At 40.5% G+C, this 22,024-nt stretch overlaps 1 protein-coding gene across 1 annotated transcript in view; it reads left to right on the top strand.

Moving 5' to 3' along the window:
* The window catches only part of LOC142108932 (vomeronasal type-2 receptor 26-like), a 94,141-nt gene that overhangs the window by 33,349 nt on the left and 38,768 nt on the right, over positions 1-22,024 (top strand). The window contains exon 3 of the mRNA XM_075192909.1: positions 1,443-1,566. Within this exon, the coding sequence (XP_075049010.1) occupies positions 1,443-1,566 (124 nt within the window). The remainder of the gene's footprint in view (positions 1-1,442; positions 1,567-22,024) is intronic.

Here is a 22,024-nt window from a genome sequence, read left to right as displayed (position 1 = left end):
AAGGTACTCATTCAGGAAAACAATTATTATTGCAATCCATAAGAATTATGCCAACAAAGGAAATCACTCATTGGTATTTACACCTCAAGTTTTAAAAAAAAAAAACAACTTAGCTTTTAGTTGGATATCAGTAGGTGATGTTTCGGAAAGAACTTCTCCTTTCTCAGAGAGTTGTTCTTTTTTAAAAACTTGAGAATCAAATGCCAATGAGTGACTTCCATTGTTGACATATTTATTATGAACTGCTTAACTTGTTTTCCTGAATGAGCACCTTGGCAGTAATTTAAATGATGTCATAAGTGGGCAGGTTCCCTCTGGCCCAACCCTTTGTCACTCTCCTCCCCTAATAACTTGGTGAAGAATTAAATACCTGTCCTTAAGGTATTGTGGCGATCTTGAAACAACCTGCATTTGTGTAAACAGGCTTGGAAGGGAATTTATTTGGCACTTACACTACCCTGATCCTGTTTCCCTGTGCATCTGCCATCTATACTATGCTGACAAGTAGGCCGCTCAAGTGGAAGGATATAGTGAATTTTTAGCTATGGCAACCATCTTATTAATCCTTGTGATAGCAAGGATTATTTCTACTGAAAATTATCACCATTGGCATGACCCTATAAGTGAAATTAAGGTGACCAAGCAGGAACTGCCTATTTGAGTTTCACATTCTTCCCAAAGTAGAACTGGTTAACCTGGTGTATGGATGACTGAAGGGCCATTGTTAATTATTGTTTATCTAACCAGGTTGCCTTGTGCACTGCAAGGCCATGGTAGACACATGGCTATGCAGGACTTATGGCAGACAAAAGGCTGGAGATGTTTAAGGAGGCTGGGTCGTAACAGAGATGACCATAAGAATGCGTTACTGATAGGTATCTCAAGTAGAAGGAAGGAGATAGAGAATTATGTAGATAGATAGATGATTATCTTGGGGGCATTATTATATAAATGCTTGAACAAGGTCTAGGAGTATAAATGTTGCGCGTCTGTATAATAAATAAAGTCCTTGTTTCTACATCCTGAATTATGCCGTTTTTTATGTCTGAATTTCTGTAATGGACATGGATGTGTTCCCCTTGTAAGTATTGTCAAGTGTTGCTTATTCATGTGGAATAATTTAAAGTAAGTTCATTGAAAAGTTCCAGTAATCAGTGTCTTTTCAACAGGCAAACATGTTTAAAAATGGGGCAAATATAAGGCATATATATTAAAATAACATTGATGTTTGCACACTGCAAAAGAGGATCGGGGCATTTGGTGTGATATGTTTTAACTAGGTAAGTGGGTAAGATGTTCCTATTTATGAAAATTCCCCTTTCTCTCTCAGATTGTGCAATATATATATATATATATATATATATATATATATATATATATACATTACAACAATTATGTCACATTGCTGATTAGTGCTTATTGTTTCTATTTTCTCCGCATAGACTCCAGAGTCTGTTTGCAGTAAACCTTGTCTCCCTGGATATAGAAAATCTACAGGAAAGGGAATGGCTGCCTGCTGCTATGAATGTGTACCCTGCCGAGAAGGGGAGATTTCCAATCAAACAGGTGATTAAAAGTGATTTCACTATCTAATTACAAATTTTAGAATGATTTTAAATATTTTAATTACTGACTAGAGCCTTATCTGTGTGGCATTTGTATGTTCTCCCGTTGTTTGCGCAAGTTTCCTTCAGGTGCGCTGGTTTCCTCCCACATTCCAAAAACATACTTGTAGGCTAATTAGCTGCTGACAAAACATAACCCTAGTTAGTATCTGTATGTGGATATAAAATTTAGACTGTAGGCTTCAATGGGAAAGGGTTCGATGTGAAAGGCAAATATTCTCCGTAAAGCCCTACATATTTGGTGGCTATATTTAAATAAACGATAATGATGATGATGACAACAAATGAAGATTTGGGACAACTTTTAATACTCAAACCTGCAAGAACAAGACTAAAGTGAAACATAAATATAATATATTTAAGAGAACATAGACCCTCTAAACCCATTACATAGTATTTGACATATTTACCTGTGTATGACAGAGATTTTTTTCCTTTGACAATTTGTTTAACTTTCTGAAAGCAAGATAGTTTCATAGCGAGCTAGTTTGGGGTAATTGAGGAGACACTCTACGACAAAGATCTGCTGGGAGTTGAGCTAAGGTTTAAGAGAGTTAGAATTATTGCTGAAAGGAGAGACCTTATCTAACTAGATCAAATTTTGAGTAATAGGTCACAAGAAAGTGCCTGCTTCTATATAAAATACTGATTGCCTCCTGATTTCTCGAGCTGCATGTTACATACACTTTTTTATTTTGTTCTTTAGTATTAGATTGTTTGTTTAACAAAGAAATTGTTTTATATTGCAGCCAACAATTCTGGAAAACCCGACAGGATGCTTCAAACGCAGACTTTACTAAATTGCGGCAGCTGAAGAACCCGGCAGCGACCGATGACGTCAGATTGAAGAGACAGACTGTCGTCTGACCTGTTAAGGTACTAATTTAAAGAGACACTGCCTGAACAAGGTTCTGTACTAAGCCATGTACATTGTACAGGCGGTGCCTCCTTAAATTAGTACCTTAACAGGTCTGTCTCTTCAATCTGATGTCATCGGACGCTGTCGGGTTCTTCAGTTGCCGCAATTTAGTAAAGTCTACGTTTGAAGCTGCCTGTCTTTCAAGTAAGTCGGCGATACGGTCTTCGCTGTTATCCTGCCCGGGTAAGTAGTGTTGGGTTTACTAGCATTGTAAAATAGTACCCAACCCGTAGAAAGACCCACACAAAGGAGAAGAGATTAGACCAGAACAGAAACGATAGCCATTGACAGTATTCCATACGCATGTTTTATTTTACTTTTATTATCGTAATTGATTTAAATTTAAGAATATACTGTACAGGTTTCACTTCATATCAATTACCCTGCATATTATTATTTTAGTAGTGTTCTTAATAGTACAGTTAATTTTACAATAGTAATATCTCTAGTAACATAGGGCCTGAGTCATTAAGGAGAGCAAAGCATAAAAAAGGAGTAACATTTGCACCTGGGCAAAATCATGTTGCATTGGAGGGGGAGGTAAATTTCAAATGTGGGGACAGATTTATAGTTGGGGCAGGGCATGTCCTACATCAACTTTAAATTTCAGTGTAATAATAAAGCTTTTAAGTTTTTGTGTGTTAGATGAAAAAACAGCCAGTATTTAACTTCTGTGCAAAATAATAAACTAATTTGCACCCCTTGCATTGTAACATGGTTTGTCCCAGAGAACATTTACTCCTTTTTTGCCCTCATGACTCAGGCCCATAGTATTCAGTACATTTAATCCCAATATTTTACCATCTCTAGTGACATATTCTTTTGTGCGATTATTTGTAGAATATTATCAAGTACAGTTAATCTTAATATTTATTTATTTATTTAATTACAAACTTATTTTTATTTATTTCTTTGGTGCCAACATATTACAAAGAGATTTCCAGTGAATATTGAATCAATAACTTCAGTCCCTGCACCATTGGAGCTTTTATCTAAATTTCCTACCATGCACACACTAAATTTAATTTTTGTCAGAAGCAAATTAACCTGTATCACACGATATTAATAAATTAATACATCCAGTGTTGAATTCTTCTGTCACACAATAGCAAATTGGATGTAGCCTACTTGCTGGGATTGGCACCGCTGAATCTGAAGGCGGGGAGTCTAACACCCCCTTGGTCTTTGTTATGGACCTCCACAAGGAGGTATGGATTTTGTTGGAAGGGTCTTGGTTCTCCAGAACAGCTATCAGTGAAGTAGTAGGTAAAAAAAGACTGGTCAGGCAAAAGGATATTCTCTCAATAAAAAGAAAGCTCAGAAAAAAGGATCAAATAATAAGGAACCAGTACACTGGGAGACAGGAACACTGGAGTATGGGGGAGCTAACACTCTGGCACCCTAATGGTGCCAGAGTCTGTCTTATATTGAAGGAGAGAGAGCGGTTAGTTACTGGCGGCGGTGTTGTCACAAACCGCCCTGTCAACCAGGCGCAGGATTGTGACAGGAAGCATGCAGCAGTTCCATAGAGAGCAGAGAGGGACAGTGCCTGACAGTACCCCCTCACTTTCTGCAACTCGAGGGACATCTGGGAATTGTTTATAAAAGCTCTCCGATAGGAGAGGAGCATTGAGACCTTTTTTTATTTTATTCTGTACCAAAACCTTTCCAATAGAGGAGAAAATGAGGTTGACGTGGAAGAGGCGATAATCAAGGATGTGACTGACCAGATACTCATCACCAGAGGTAGTAAAAATGGGTGAAGGTGGGAAGGGTTCCTGGAAGATTTCATTGAGCACCGAAAGGAAAAATATGAAAGGAATTGTTGATTCCGAGGGAGGGAGGTAAATGGAAGTTGTTGGTCACAGGATTGAATACCTAAATAATTCTGAATGGACCAATAAATCAAGGAGCTAGCTTCATAGAAGGGACCCGAAGCTTCAGGTTGTAAGTAGAGAGCCAGACCTTATCTCTGATTTGAAGAACAGGGAAGATTTTCTGGCTACGATCTGCAGCCTGTTTGTAACGTAAAGATGATTCCATGAGCTTGGTCTTGGTTTTGGTCCAGATGCGAGAAAAATCACATACTAGCGCATCAGCAGCAGGAACAGAGAAGCCATAACTGGAAGAATAAAACAGAAAGAGCGGGGTGTTTGCCATACATAATGAAGAAGGGGGAAGAGCCAGTGGATTCATGGAGATGGTTATTGTAAGAAAATTTGACTCAAGGGAGAAGATTGCTCCAGTCAGTTTGGTTCTCAGAAGAATAACATCGCAGAAGAGCTCCAAATCCTGGATGACACGTTCTTTTTGACCATTAGTTTGGGGATGGTATCCAGAGGAATATTTCAAGTCGACCGCTAAGTTCTTGCAAAATGACCTCTAGAAGTAAGGCACGAACTGAACACCTTGATCTGAACTACTCTCTCGTAGGAAACCATGTAGTTGAAAGATCTCTTTGATAAAGAAAGAGGCCAATTCAGAAATGGAGGGCAGACCTTTCAATGGAACAAAATGGGGCATTTTGGAAAAACAGTCCACCACTACCCAGATGGTGATATAGCCATGGCTTACCGGTAGGTCAGTAATAAAATCCATGGTAATACTAGACCAGGGACTGTCTGGAATGGGCAGATGAAGAAGTAATCCCAAGGGTGGACATCTTGGAATCTTGTGCTGGGCACAAATGTCACAGGCTGATACAAAGTTGTGGACATCATGCCGAACAGTTGGCCAACAGTAGTGGCAAGAGACAAGAGCAAGGGTCTTCTTAACTCCAGAAATGCCTGAAAGCTTAGAAGTGTGCATCCATCATAAGACCTTCCCACATAGATGTAGTTCCAAGAAGGAGCAGCCAACAGGAGGAGTCTTGGGTGTCGTTTGGGTCAAATCCAGTATGTTAGTGGGGTCAAAAATAAGCCATGATTCCGGGGTCATTAGGAGATCAGACTTGTCAAAAGAGCGAGAAAGGGCATCAGCCCAAGAGTTTTTGGTACGGATGGTGAAAGGTAAGAATAAATTCCAACAGGGAAAAGAAAGATGGGCCTGACGAGGGTTGAGGCACTGATCTGTACATACACAGGTGAGATTCTTGTGGTCTGTGTAGATCGCAACTGGATGTTTTGCACCCTCCAGAAGATGTCACCATTCCTCCAAAGCAGACTAAATAACAAGTAACTATTTGTCACCAATCCCGTAGTTTTTCTCGCTGGTTGAAAATTTCCTTGAAAAGAAACCATAGGTATGCAACGTTCCTTGATAGGTCTCTTGGGAGAGAATAGCCCCAACTCCAACAGAGGATTAGTCTACCTCCAGGGGAAAAGCTTTATGCTGATCGGGTTGTCTAAGGACTGGAGCTGAAGAGAATGCTTTTTTCAGGGACGCAAATGCTGCTACAGCCTCGGGTGGCTATATCTGGGATTGGCAGCCTTGCGAGTGAGGTTGGAAATGGGTACAATGAGAGTGGTAAAGTCTTGAATAAATTGCAGGTAAAAATTGCTGATGCCAATGAAATGTTGAACTGCTTTTAACTCTTGAGGTTGTAGTCAGTTGATAATAGCAATTGACCACAGCAGCAGCCTCCCCCTTCTTATAGTTATCTCTGTGCAGCCCCCCCCTTCCCTCATTACAGTTTTCTCCATGCTGCCCCCCTCCCTATGGTTATCTTTGTGTAGCCCCCCTCCCTATAGTTTTCTATGTGCAGCCCCCTCCTTAGTTTTCTATGTGCAGCTCCCCTATAGTTTTCTATGTGCAGCGTTCCCCATCCTATAGTGTTCTATAAGCAGCTCCTTCCTGCCTATAGTGTTCTATATGCAGCTATTCCTCTCCCCACCCTATGGTATTCTTTATGCAGCCCCCCCCCTCTCCATAGTTTTATATATGCAGCACCCCACCTACCTATAGTGTGATATATGCCGCCTCCCCCCTCCCTATAGTGTTCTATATGCAGCCCCCCTTCCTATAGTGTTCGATAAGCAGCCTCCGCCTTCCCTATAGCATTATATATACAGCCTCCTCACTTACCTTTAGATGCTCTACTCAAGCAACGCTTCTCACAGCTCAGACAGGAAGTGAAGTACGCACTTCATGTCTAAGGTCATTAATCAATGGGCAGCCTCACGAGTAGCTGCCTGTAGCTGTCCACTGGCCACCAATGCCTTTGAACTCTGACCCCCACTAACTCCTCCCCTCGAAGCCCCCCTGCATCTACCCCCCTCCCCCTGCGGCCCGCGGCAGTGAGAAAAGGAAAAATGAAAAAAAATTATACACAAGGCGGCCTATGCTCAATCCATCCTGCCGGGGATTAGGCTCATCCAGCACATTAGGCACATTCAGATTAACCAGCTAGCACTGAGTGGGCAAAAGAACAACACATAAATCCACAAACTTCACAGTCAGTAGGTGTTGAAACCTCATGTGGCATCTCACCATTAACCACAATGAACTACATTGTATTAAAGGAAATAAATAAAACATCTCAATGTATAATCCATTGAGGTTAGTGGTGAGATCCCACAAAGAGTCTAACAACGGTTAACCAATACAGAGTAGCTTTCCAATGCTCTGACCAATCAGAGTGAAGCCACTCTTTGTTGACTAGTTGAATAGGCTAACCTGCCTTCCAGTTTGTGTCACAGTTCCACTAGGAACTTGTCCTTCATGATCAACAGTGTGTTTTATTTTTCCCTATGGAATGCAAGAATTGGGTCCTGTCAAGGATTAGGTGCGCAAAACATGGTTGTGTGGGAGAGTTTTTAGTTCTAATGAAGGTTTTTTTTTTCCACAGTGTTTGTGCTTATATCACTGTATTTTTACATGTCTTACACGTGCCAGCATGTTGTGATAGCCAAGGGTATACTGGGAATTGTAGTTCTATGAATGCCAGCATAGCCTAATAATTTTGGCATGTCTGGGCTTGCAGGAATCAGTAGTATACTAGCAAAAAAGAGTGACCTATAAATTTTACTTTTGGGGGTGGCACAACTTTTTCTTTTTTTTCTTTTTGTAATAGCTAAATTTAAAGCCAGTTTTCCTCATAAAGCTGATGATGATTACAGACGTATCAACAGCATGATAATATGCTTAATAGCGTATCATTATGTATGTGCATTTACAATGATATGCTGATTTGTAGGGTTCTTAAGATGTATTTGTACTCCTCATTTTGGCATAGATACACTATTTTTATGGGTTACTTTTTAATAATACATTATCTCCAATATGCATACAACTTAGCATTAGTTCCAAAATCTTCAATACAAAAAAATGTACTATATGTCGCTAGTAACATATGCTCCACTACAGTGATTCTTAATACATTAATGTCTCACGAACATATTCTGGAATACAGTTTTATGACATAGATATTTGAATACTAGTTCTCTTTTTGCTCTTCTACCCTTTTTCATCTTCTTTTTGTAAGATCAGTTTGATTGGATAGGTCACTGAGAGAGGATATTTAAAATGTCTGTTCACCTGGTCAGGACTTTAAGATGAATCACTGTATTCACTCTTTACCCAGTCATGTTTGGCCTGATTCATTAGGGAAAGTAAAGCAAAAAAAGGAGTAACTTTTCACCTTGGCAAAACCATGTTACATTGGAGGAGGATGTAAATTTTAAATTTTATGGCATATTTATATTTGGAGTAGGCCATGTCCTAGATCAACTTTAAATTTCAGTGCACAGATAAGCTATCAATTATTTGTGTGCTACATGAAAAACACAGACAGTATTTAACTTAAGTGCAATATATAAAAATAATTTGCACCCCTTGCATTGTAACATGGTTTTGTCCAGGAGAAAACTTTCTAATTTTTTTGCCTCACTTTCCTTAATGAATTAGGACCGTTGTGTTTTTATCTGTCTTAAAGATAGTCCACTTCCAATTAGTTTTTATTGGTAATGTAGAACACAATTAATACAGCTCTTAAAAATGGAAGTGCTTAGAGGTATATGTAGATTTATTAATTAGAATCCCAGTAGTTATGTTGACATGCCATCTGAAATGTAGCCTAAATTTAGCTAACTGCCCTTAAGTTAATTATTAAAATAAAAAAGCTTTTCCCTGCCACAGTGTTTTGATTTATTATTTACTTTCTTCCAGGGGCTGGCTGGCAGACTTTAGCCTGGGGGAGAGCACCCAGCTCTGGCCCATAACTAGCGGCCCATCCTTAAAGGGTGGTTTTCGGTACAATATATATTTATCAATATCAAAAGAGACTATTTTAGTGTTGTCTAATCCAGCGATACTTTATCATCATCATCATCACCACCATTTATTCATATAGCGCCACTGATTCCGCAACGCTGTACAGAGAACTCATTCACATCAGTCCCTGCCCCATTGGAGCTTACAGTCTAAATTCCCTAACATACATACATACAGACAGACAGAGAGACTAGGGTCAATTTAATAGCAGTCAATTAACCTACTAGTATGTTTTTGGAGTGTGGGAGGAAACCGGAGCACCTGGAGGAAACCCATGAACATACAAACTCCATCAAGATATGGCCATGGTAATTGAACTCATGACCCCAGTGCTGAGGCAGAAGTGCTAACCACTTAGCCACCATGCTTTATCATTATAAAGAATAAATCTTAAATAATAAAAATGAATAATGCAACAAAAAACAGACCTCACTTTATATTGCATTTTATTTTATATATTCCTTCTCCCTAGACCACTTTTTTTTTTAAACATACCTGGCTGATTATAATGGGATTTATCAAAATGCATAACGACTGTTTGCTTTAAAAACTTGATGTTGTGCTTCACCCTATATACTAATAGGGTTATTTGTTTTAGGGTTAACCTAAACCAAATATGAGGGGTGGTACTGGAAGGAGGAGTAGAGCACTAGGTGTCAATCGGACACCCTGGCCCAGAGCTGGATTTAGGTGCTGGGGGGCCCGTGGTACTTTAGACAGGGGGCCTCTATAATGTAAAATGGTTAACATTTTAGACAAATACACAGGCAATACTGTGTGCACTACTGTTAGGTGTAAGCAGTTCTGCCTTCACAAGCAGTGCACTGTGAAGCGGGACATATCTCCCAACTGTCCTAAGCGAGACAGTCACCCAAATTCGGGACTGCCTCACCAGATTCAGGACAGTTGGCAGACTATCCTGCTCTCTCTTACCTGTTCTTTTCACTTTCACCACTTGTGGCTGCTGGTGTCTTTAGATCAGTTGCTGCTTGTCTGGATCCTGGAATGTTGGGGGTCCTATTTGGAAATAAAAAGGGGTGCATAAAATTCAGAAAACTCCAAACAGTCCCGGTGTTAAATTAATAGCACTGCCATTTTATAATTAGGCCCCCTCCAGTCCCAACATTAAAATAATAATATTCACATTTGATTAATACATCTATTTCCCTCCAACCAACTCTGACATTAGATAGCAAACATATTTAATATCTAAATTTATTTTTCTCTCTCTAAACAGTCTCAGCAATAAATTAAATTGCCCCCACCACCCCAAAAGCAAAATAGCACGCATTAAATAGTTAAACCCCTCCTGCACTCCACCATTAAATAGCCTAACTCCCACACTAAGTTAAGACCCCCTTCACTCACACATTATATTGACATGCTCCACACACACACACTATACTGACATCTCACACACACTTTACTGACATCTCACACACACATTATACTGACATGCTGCCCATCACACACACATTTTACTGACATGATGCCATCACACACACATTTTACAAATATGCTGCCCATCACACACACACATTTTACTGACATGCTGCCCATTACACACACACATTTTACTGACATACTGCCCATCACACACACACACACACACACACACACACACACACACTATACTAACATGCTTCCCATCACACACACAATATACTGATGTGCTGCCCATCACACACATTTTACTGACATGCTGCCCTTCACACACACACTATACTGATATGCTGCCCATCACACTCATTATACTGACATGTTGCCCATCACACATACAAACACTATACTGACATGCTGCCCATCACACACACACTATACTGACATGCTGCCCATCACACACACTAACACTATACTGTCATGCTGCCCATCACACACACTAATGCTATATTGACATGCTGCCCATCACACACACACACACTATACTGACATACTGCCCATTACACATACATACAAACACTATACTCACATGCTGCCCATCACACACACTATACTGACATGCTGCCCATCACACACACACTATACTGACATGCTGCCCATCACACACACAAACACTATACTGACATGCTGACCATCACACACACACACACACACACACACACACACTAACACTATACTGACATGCTGCCCATCACACACACACACTATACTGACATACTGCCCATCACACACACAAGCACTGTACTGACATGCAGTCCATCACACATATTATACTGACAGGCTGCCCATCACACATAAACATTATACTGACATGTTGCTGATCACACACACACACACACATTATACTGACAAGCTGCTCATCATACACACACATTTTACTGACATGCTGCCCATCGCACACATTTTACTGACATGCTGCCCATCACACACTTTACTGACATGCAGCCCATCACACACATTTTACTGACAGGCTGCCCATCACACACACACATTTTACTGACATGCTGCCCATCTCACACACACACATTTTACTGACATGTTGATCATCTCACACACACACACACATTATAATGACATGCTGCCCATCACACACACACATTTTACTGACATGATGCCATCGCACACATTTTACTGACATGCTGCCCATCACACACACACTTTACTGACATGCTGCCCATCACAAACACACATTTTATTGACATGCTGCCCATCACACACTCATATTATACTAACATGCTGCCCATCACACGAACACATTTCACTGACATGCTGCCCATCACACACACACACACACACACATTTTACTGACATGCTGCCCATCACACACACACACATTTTACTGAAATGCTGCCCATCACACATACACATTTTACTGACATGCTGCCCATCACTTATCTTATTCATCCGCGCGCTGCTCCTCACACATGGGACGGCACCTGTCACGTGGTGCGCATCCCATGTGACACCGGGGCTCTGAGAGAGAGGGGAGAGAGGGGGAAGGGATCACGGATCCAAAGGATCCTCAGCCAGTGATAGTACGTGGCTGGTCCTGGAGGAGGGGCCAGCCACCAAGCAATAGAGACTTGGGCCAGTCATTGAACACCCCAAAATAGACTTCTTCTCTCCGACCCGTGGGGCATATGCCCCCCTACCCCCCAGCCCAGCCCTCACCTGCTTCTTTCTAATGTTACTGACCAATCTCTGTTTAAACTCTAATACTTGAATCATGAGCATTAGCAAAGGATTAAAACATCAGACATGAAGCCAGATCAGCTGATGCTCTTTTGACAATCTAGGCCCCTTTTCTTCACGCTGCTAATAGTCACATGCAGAAGGTCCCCAAAACCATACATACATGTGACTGAAAACACGTTTACACCTGTCAAAAATACACCCATTAAGAAACAAATTTTATGATTATTAGAGATGGTCACTGACCCCCGTGTTTTGGTTTTGGATTCGGTTTTGGATCTGGATTACCGTCGTGTTTTGGTTTTGGTTTTGGTTTTGCAAAACCGCCATTGCGTGTTTTGGTTTTGGTTTTGGTTTTGTTTGGTTTTGTTTTGCTATTTTTGGGGAAAATCCATGTTTTTGGGCCTAAATTAACCCAATTTAGTGCTCCAACTGTTTTAGAGACAAGTAATCTAATTGTTGAGGTAATAAATCATCCAAAAAAACAGTTTAATTCTTCGTTGGTAGGCCTATTCTACACACAAAACAGATTGTCTTCCTCTCCATCTATGCATATTGGCAATGCAGCCATCGTCTTTGAATGTATATTACACCCTACACTTATAGTTAAATATGTAAAGAAATGGAAAAAGCCAGTTTGGTTTCTGTCTCTCAAGGCCCCCCTCCACTTGTATAAAATAGCAAAAAATTCAGCCATTATAGACTGTACAATATTAATTGACATGGAGAAAGCCAGTTTGGTTTCTGTCTCTCTAGGCCCCCCTCCACTTGTATAAAATACTAAAAAATTCAGCCATTATAGACTGTACAATATTAATTGACATGGAGAAAGACAGTTTGGGGTCACTCTGTCTCTCTAGGCCCCCCTCCACTTGTATAAAATACTAATAAATTCAGCCGTTATATACTGTACAATATAAATTGAAATGGACAAAGGCAGTTTGGTATCTGTCTGCATCAGATCCTCTCTCCACTAGGAGTAAAATAGAAAACTATTCAGCCGTTATATAATCTAGAATATAAATAGAAATTGAGAAAGGCAATTTGGTATCTGTCTGCATCATAATCATCAACATCATCATTAGCGCCCTCGTCGCCTACACAAATCTCCCCCTCATCCTCTTCTAATTCCAAAGTGGCATCCTCAATTTGGGTATCACCGGCTACACTCGGGCTATTAAGGCACACATCAGCAGAATGCTCACGATTAGACATCCCACTGTTGGATGGACTCTCCACAGGGATTGTTATCATTTGTGAATCAGAGCAAATATTCTCCTGTAATGCCTCACTGTTATCTTGCAGCTCGGCTTTGACGCGTAACAGTAGTTGTGCACCAATTGTAGGCTGGGTAACTTTTTGGGATCTGCCACTAATAGCCAAAGGTGAAGGCCTCATTCTCTCTTTGCCACTGCGTGTGTAGAATGGCATGCTTGCAATTTTTTTTTTATCGTCACTTAACTTTTGCTCAGTTACACTTCTTTTTCGCTTCAATACAGTAAATTTTTTTTTGGTTTTTGTTTTTTGCACTAATTTGAAAACACTCTGTTGTTTGACATCGCCTTGGCCAGATGACGTACTGGGAACACTAACATCAGGACTGGTGACAGAACCTGGTTGCTCATTTAGATCATATGTGGACTGCTTTGAATCCATTCTGAGCGCAAACCACTGAGGAGTGCTAAAAATTATTGAGTAGATACTGCTGACAGATATGACTTTTGACAGCCAGAAATATTAATGCACAATTAGGGAGGACACCCCAAAAACACTGAGGAGTGCTACAAATTATTGAGTAGATACTGCTGACAGATATGACTTTTGACAGCCAGAAATATTAATGCACAATTAGGGAGGACACCCCAAAAACACTGAGGAGTGCTAAAAATTATTGAGTAGATACTGCTGACAGATATGACTTTTGACAGCCAGAAATATTAATGCACAATTAGGGAGGACACCCCAAAAACACTGAGGAGTGCTAAAAATTATTGAGTAGATACTGCTGACAGATATGACTTTTGACAGCCAGAAATATTAATGCACAATTAGGGAGGACACCCCAAAAACACTGAGGAGTGCTAAAAATTATTGAGTAGATACTGCTGACAGATATGACTTTTGACAGCCAGAAATATTAATGCACAATTAGGGAGGACACCCCAAAAACACTGAGGAGTGCTACAAATTATTGAGTAGATACTGCTGACAGATATGACTTTTGACAGCCAGAAATATTAATGCACAATTAGGGAGGACACCCCAAAAACACTGAGGAGTGCTAAAAATTATTGAGTAGATACTGCTGACAGATATGACTTTTGACAGCCAGAAATATTAATGCACAATTAGGGAGGACACCCCAAAAACACTGAGGAGTGCTAAAAATTATTGAGTAGATACTGCTGACAGATATGACTTTTGACAGCCAGAAATATTAATGCACAATTAGGGAGGACACCCCAAAAACACTGAGGAGTGCTAAAAATTATTGAGTAGATACTGCTGACAGATATGACTTTTGACAGCCAGAAATATTAATGCACAATTAGGGAGGACACCCCAAAAACACTGAGGAGTGCTACAAATTATTGAGTAGATACTGCTGACAGATATGACTTTTGACAGCCAGAAATATTAATGCACAATTAGGGAGGACACCCCAAAAACACTGAGGAGTGCTAAAAATTATTGAGTAGATACTGCTGACAGATATGACTTTTGACAGCCAGAAATATTAATGCACAATTAGGGAGGACACCCCAAAAACACTGAGGAGTGCTACAAATTATTGAGTAGATACTGCTGACAGATATGACTTTTGACAGCCAGAAATATTAATGCACAATTAGGGAGGACACCCCAAAAACACTGAGGAGTGCTAAAAATTATTGAGTAGATACTGCTGACAGATATGACTTTTGACAGCCAGAAATATTAATGCACAATTAGGGAGGACACCCCAAAAACACTGAGGTGTGCTACAAATTATTTAGTAGATAATGCTGACAGATATGACTTTTGACAGCCAGAAATATTAATGCACAATTATGGGGGACACCCCAAAAGCGCTGGGGAGTGCCAAATATGAAGAAAAAATAATAAACCTCTATCCTCCTCTCTGCACTAGCGATTTTGGTTAGAGCAATTGCAAGAACAATATGGTATTCTCTGTCCCTGCTCTAATTAGCCTATGACTACACCCTGCTCTCTCCCTCTGTCAAATGGCGATGGATTGCTGTGGAGGCGTGTATTTATAAAGTTGAAGTATCGCGAGAACCGAGTCCCGAGATCCGACGACGTCACAATGACGTTCGGCCTCGATTTGGATTCGGAATGGGCGGGAGAGTACCGAGCTGCTCAGCTCGGTACTCGGATACCCAAAGTTCGGGTGGGTTCGGTTCTCGGAGAACCGGACCCGCCCATCTCTAATGATTATAATGGTTATTGTTTCACTCTGGAGCAGCTATATTTCTCTATGTAATAGTTCCCTGTCTATACATAAGTGACCATAATATACTATACTGTATATTTTGTATAAATAATAATTATAATCATCAAAAGACAAAGAACTTAACATGTTTCAAAGGTTCAGCTCCCATTAATCAGAAGAAATTAAATGTATCAAATATAGGATATCCACACCTTAGATATATTTTAAAGCCATGATTAATTATATACAGTTATATGATTTCATTCTGACAATAAAATGTAGTTTAACTTTGAAAATTCATTGGACTTTAATCATGTGACTGATCACATTATAATTTCAGTAACAAAATACTCCTGGTAAGATGTCAATGCAATTAAAATGTAAACACATACATGAAAACAATAATTAAAGAAAAGGAAACCATGTGTAATAATGAAATATAATAAATAGAAACTAATTAAGGAAAAACCTTATAAAAGTTTGAAGGGTCGAGCAGCATAAGTCTATAAAACATAATACCACCTTTATATTATGCAACATTTTAGGAAATAATATCACTGATTAAGTTTCATGAAAGAAGCTTTTATTCATTGTCTCTGGTTTATGTTTGAAATTAATGCCCACATTTGGAAAATATGCAGACTAAATATGGAAATTATATTCTGTAACTTAATAATCCACATATACAATCACTATATCGTAATATTCCTTCACCCAGACACCTTTACGTTCTGAGCCTGCTGAAAATTTGCCTGCCCAGTTTTCTATGCATATGACCATTTTATAGGCTATATCCTAGGGATAGAACAAGCGCTAAGCAAAAGAGACATAGAAAGCCAATAGGACACAAATAAGACAGGAGAAAGTGGGGTCACAAATAAGGTATATGTTTTAGATTTATAAAGACACATGGCACACGCAATGGAGATCTTGCTTATATATAAAAAAAATGGCATCATTGGAGAAATGTTAGTGCACTAGGCAGGTCAATGTGCAGTAAGGTTTTGGGGTATTAAGTTAAAGAAGAGGCTGGTGCAAGCCACTGGCATAGTTTGGCAGCTATAACATATTAGGAATGCCTCAACCTCCATAATAAAGAGGGTACCACAGTACCATTGTTGTTTAAATGCTTATTACCATCATGGATTGGACAGGTACATTAAGCCTTCTTCTTTATTATATATGAAAGTAGTAATGGTTTTCTTCTTAAAGAGCTCCTGTTCCATGAGTAACAACAGTAATATGGATTTATTATGTAATCATAGTGAAGTCTACTAGTACCAACTACTGTGGATTCAGAGGTTAAATCCATAATGTTAATAATTGGTAGCACCATTGAGGGAGAAAGGGCCATTCTAGATCTATCCAGACCACTAGCCTCTACCAAGGTGCTGGCCAATTAGGGCCTGTAATTTATACCCAGTAAATTGTAGTTTAATAGACTATTATATTCTAGACTATTGGAGGGTTGTATAATATGATGAACAAATTGGGCTTTATTACCACATTATCGCATGCTGCCCATACAGACATATCCCACATAGCTAGCAGGGAAGAGCATAGTTACTAATGTATAAGAAACAGGTCACAGGCTCAGCCTTGCACCAGTTTGCCTTTTGACTCCACAATAATTGTGCTTGCCGATATCCTTCAGTGGGGTTAATATGAATGGATTAAAAATGGTAATATGCTATTCAAACAAATTTATAAAAAGAATCATTAGGATCTTAAAGAACCACCACATCATGGTAAATATGTTCCCGTCTTGAAGGTTACATGTTTGTGTTCATTTAATTATGTGTTAATTATTAGGCACTAATTCATAGAGGCTTCTAAAATTGTATGCTCTTTCCCTCATGTATATAACCCATACCTTATTCCTGTAAAGGATTTTTTCAGAAGCCACTTGGCTAGTTTTATGACATCAACAGTGGAATTCTCACAATTCTTGAGACTGTGCTCAGATTTTGGTATGACTATAATGTATATGGTATTTAAAATACACTTGTGAGTATCCTGATAAAATACCTACTTATGCAGCAGTAGCTCATGTATGTAAGCTATATTAACAGTTTGTATATTCATTTCACCAGTGTTTAAGCATTTTATAAAAGCTCCTGATCTTCATATTCCATTGTTTTATGAAACTGATTTTTCACACAGGAATCCCAGTGAAGAACTTTTAACCCGAACATAGTTTCCCAAAATATTCAAACCTAATTATAGGAATCTAGATAAAACTCTTGAAACTGCATATCTAAACTAGTGATGAGTGGTTCGGATCCCTTGAAATCTAATGTTGGGGAGCCAAGTGAAACCGACTCGGTTTCTCCCGTCAAATTCATTTCAGGCGAAACGTCATATCCGGCAATTTTTTTTTGCTCAACGTGCTCTATATATATTTAAGTTCTCCCTTGTTTTCTTCAGTGGCATTTTAGAACAGACAGCGTGTAGGAAGGAGGTTAACTGCGGTGCTCTGCTCATAAAATAGCGTTAAGGGTGAACCAGGGACATAGGAAAGCAATAGAATCCTGTCATTATTGTAAAGCAGTTCTGTAGAGAATAGTCAGCTACAATAGTTTGCTGATCAATTGCTTTTAATTTCAATCTTAAATACACTTTACACAGACTAGTGACTACTGGTTGTTGCTGATGCATTGCATTACATATGTATAATAGTACTAGACAGTATATACTGACTGAGTTAGATAGATATTCTGAACTAACTAGTATATGTATTTCATGGAGAAAAGCAGTGTGCTTTTGTTGTCAGACTATTAGCAGCAGAATCCAAAATAAAAACAGATTTCTTTCTTTTAAACTTGAAAGTTTTTTTAGCAAAAGTAATCTTGTGTGGGGCAGTGACAACTGAAACAATTTAGAATAAATTGGGTGTGCAGGTGAGATTAAGCAGCAATTGCACACCCCAAAAAATATATATTATATACTATATATTATTATATTATAATATTTTCTATTTTTCAATACTTGTCTATTTTGCAAGAGTTATTCAGTGAAATCTTTATTTAAAGAAGGCTTTTAGTGAAGGTCAGCACGCAACTGGACCCTCAAACAAATGCTATATATTGTAATATTTTCTAGTTTTCAATACGTCTATTTCGGAAGGGTTATTCAGTGCAATCTACAATTAAAAAAGGCTGTTTGTTTTTCCAAAAGTGGCAAATTGTGTATAGTAACAAGCAGCCCAACATCAGATAGCAGCCGATCGGATAGACAGTTGCAATCCTCACTGGCATCAACACCTTCAACATCGCCTCCTCATTATTAGTATGTAGTCCTGCATCAATTTTAAATTCCAAATGACTCCTGTTAGGAACCCCTCCAGCCAGTACAGCAAAACCCGAAATCTACTCCGAACGCCTGGTGTTCACTGTTACCCCTAGTGGTGGGGACAGGCTTGGCTGCAGACAAACAGAGGGTCGTGAGATTTGCACTGGCTGGGGAGAACCCAGGAATAGAGATACCAAGGTCGAAGAGTAGGAAGTGCAGGAGAGAGACAGGGCAGACACCGAGTGGATGGTGTCAAGACTGATATATCACTTGTGGCCACAGGAATAAATAAGGAACAGTTAATGGTGAGGTGCCCTGATACACAGCAGCTGCAGCACCGGTGATAGTCCGGAAAGAAACGGAACTTGCAGAGATATACAAAGATGACAAAAACAAAACGTAGGCAGTTGCCAGGGGTTACTGCAACCCACAATACCTGTGGGAGTCCAGAGATTTGAGGGAAATGGTTTCTAGGTGCATGCCAAGGGTAACTAGAATCCATAGTACTGGTGAATGTCCGGAGATTGAGAGGGAAACAGTTCCAAGGCAGTTGCCAGGGGTAACTACAACCCAAAGTACCGGTGAGAGTCCGGAGATATGAGGACAACGGTTTCTAGATGGTTACCAGAGGTAACTAGAATTGCCGGAATACGGTAATATATGAAAACAGTCAAAGTACCTGAGGCCAAGTTAAGCCCCTAGAGCCAGAGAGGAATTTTTCACATCTGAGCGCAGTGATGCTGCAGGGGATACTAAATCAGGTGTCACGGGCACTAGGAGTCTTTGCCCAGGATATCACCAGATGATGGACTTACCAGAGTAATATAGTTGGTAATATGGTACTCTGGTAGCAGGGTGACAACGGAACAGGAGAAACAGCAGATGGTGAGAGAATGCTCGAGGAAAGTCTATGACTAGCAGCACTGGTAAGGCATAGATGACTGTACACGAGGAACTAGATGGACAAGGAAACGTGAGGAAAGTCAGTGGTCTGCGTATAGCAAGTTGTACCACTGCTATAGTGAGGAGAAATGTCCAGGAGTAGCGAGGAGGTAGTGAGAGTCAGCGGGCTGCGTATAGCAAGTTGTACCACTGTCTAGGTGAAGGAATGGAATCCAGGTGAAGGTAGGTAACAGGGAAGTCAGTGGTCTGCGTATAGCTAGTTGTACCACTGCTTATGTGAGAGGATACTTGAAACTGGTGTCACAGGGAACAGGAGTCAGTGGTCTGCATCAGCAAGTTGTACCACTGCAATATATATGTGAGGAGGGGCACGAGGAGATGAATGCAATGCAGAGTATACACGGGGCACACCGAACTTGATCCCACGATGATATCCACAATACAATGATAACTGAGCAGCACTGCTTAAATATACAAAGTCACAATAACTATCCAGGCAATAGGAAACAAAGTCAATGGTAGCAATAGTCTCAGTGGATAGGAGACTCGGGAGAAGAACACAACTCAGTCCAGCTAGATATGCAATACACAGGCAAAGTCAATGAGAAGTATGCATACCGCGGTTCAGGAGAGCAGGCTGTCAGAGAGACGTGCAGGGATACCTGAACGGCTGAAGGCCGGCAGGAGGAGAGACCACTGGAAGGTGGAAGCGGTAATCAGGTTGGTGCAGCGCACGGCAGGTAAACCAGCATGAATGAGGCAATACTCAGGAAGCAGTAGTATGTGGAACTAGAAACATGAAGAACACGGGAGAGTTGAGGCGGTCTGATATACAGTAGTAGAGATGGAAGCAGCAGAGTGCTGACCCGATGAACTCAGGAGAGTTGAAGTGAGCAGGAACTCTGTAGAAGCAACGGAGGCAGCGGATAGGAATCAGCTGGTTGCAGACACGATGAACACAGGAGAGTTGAAGTGAGCAGGAACTCTGTAGAAGCAACGGAGGCAGCGGATAGGAATCAGCTGAGTGTAGACACGATGAACACAGGAGAGATGAAGTGAGCAGGAACTCTGTAGAAGCAACGGAGGCAGGGGATAGGAATCAGCTGAGTGTAGACACGATGAACACAGGAGAGTTGAAGTGAGCAGGAACTCTGTAGAAGCAACGGAGGCAGCGGATAGGAATCAGCTGAGTGTAGACACGATGAACACACGAGAGTTGAAGTGGTCTGGAAACCACAATAGAATAAACAGGAATCAGCAGGAGCTGAATACACGAGGAAACACAGGAACACCTTCAGAGGCTCATGGGGAATGAGACTCCAAGATCAGGCAACCAGGTAATGATCACAGGTGGTTTAAATAGGGAGGGTTGCCTGATCATCCAATCAATAAAAAGCAACAGGTACTGAAGGCTTGAAAGGGCTGCACATGCGCAGACCCTCAGGATGGCGGACAGCCACGGTTCCTAAATACACGAGAAGTAGCACTCACAGTCCGGTGAGTGACAGTACCCCCCCTTTTAAAGGTGGGCACAGAACACCTGGAACCGGGTTTGTCCGGAAACTTGGAATAAGAAGAGCTGGAGCGTTGAGATCTTCTGCTTTGATCCATGAACGCTCCTCAGGACCAAAGCCCTTCCAATGAACGAGGAAACGAAGAACTCCTCGCCAAATTTTTGCATCCAATATGTGAGTAATCTCAAAGTCCTCCTCTTGATGAATTTGAACTGGCCGAGGTGCTGAAGGAGGGACCGAGAAACGGTTGATGATAAGAGGTTTGAGCAAAGACACATGGAAGGCGTTGGAAATACGAAGGTTCTTAGGAAGTAGAAGTTTGAAACAAACTGGATTTATCACTTGAATGATCCTATATGGACCAATAAAACGAGGAGCGAATTTCATAGATGGGACCTTCAAACGAATATTTTTGGTTGATAACCAAACACGATCTCCGATTTTCAGTGGTGGAATAGCCCGTCTCTTTTTATCTGCAAAAGACTTATATCTGGCAGATGTCTTCTTTAAACAGGTTTTGACCTGAGACCAAATATTTTTGAAGGTTTGACAAACAGTCTCTACAGCAGGAACTTGGGTGGGAGGGAGGGCAGGAAATTCCGGAAAAGACGGATGGTGACCGTAAACCACAAAGAATGGAGTTTTAGAAGATGTCTCATGATACATGTTGTTATGAGCGAATTCAGCCCATGGAAGCAATTCTACCCAGTTGTCTTGGTTGGCCGAAGAGAACATCCTTATAAAAGTCTCAAGATCTTGATTGACCCTTTCGGTTTGTCCGTTTGATTGAGGATGGTAGGAGGATGAGAGTGATAATCGGATGCCCAAGGTCTTACAGAGAGCCCGCCAGAATCTGGAAACGAATTGTACTCCTCTATCTGAAACAATCTCGGACGGACATCCATGAATACGGAAGATTTCTTTGATGAAATACTCAGCCAGAGTAGAAGAAGAAGGCAAACCAATCAAAGGAACGAAATGCGCCATCTTCGAAAAT

The sequence above is a fragment of the Mixophyes fleayi genome, chromosome 12, assembly GCF_038048845.1.
Source record: "Mixophyes fleayi isolate aMixFle1 chromosome 12, aMixFle1.hap1, whole genome shotgun sequence".
Taxonomy (NCBI): domain Eukaryota; kingdom Metazoa; phylum Chordata; class Amphibia; order Anura; family Limnodynastidae; genus Mixophyes; species Mixophyes fleayi.
The sequence above is the reverse complement of the archived record's forward strand: the minus strand, read 5'-3'. Positions and strand labels throughout refer to the sequence as shown.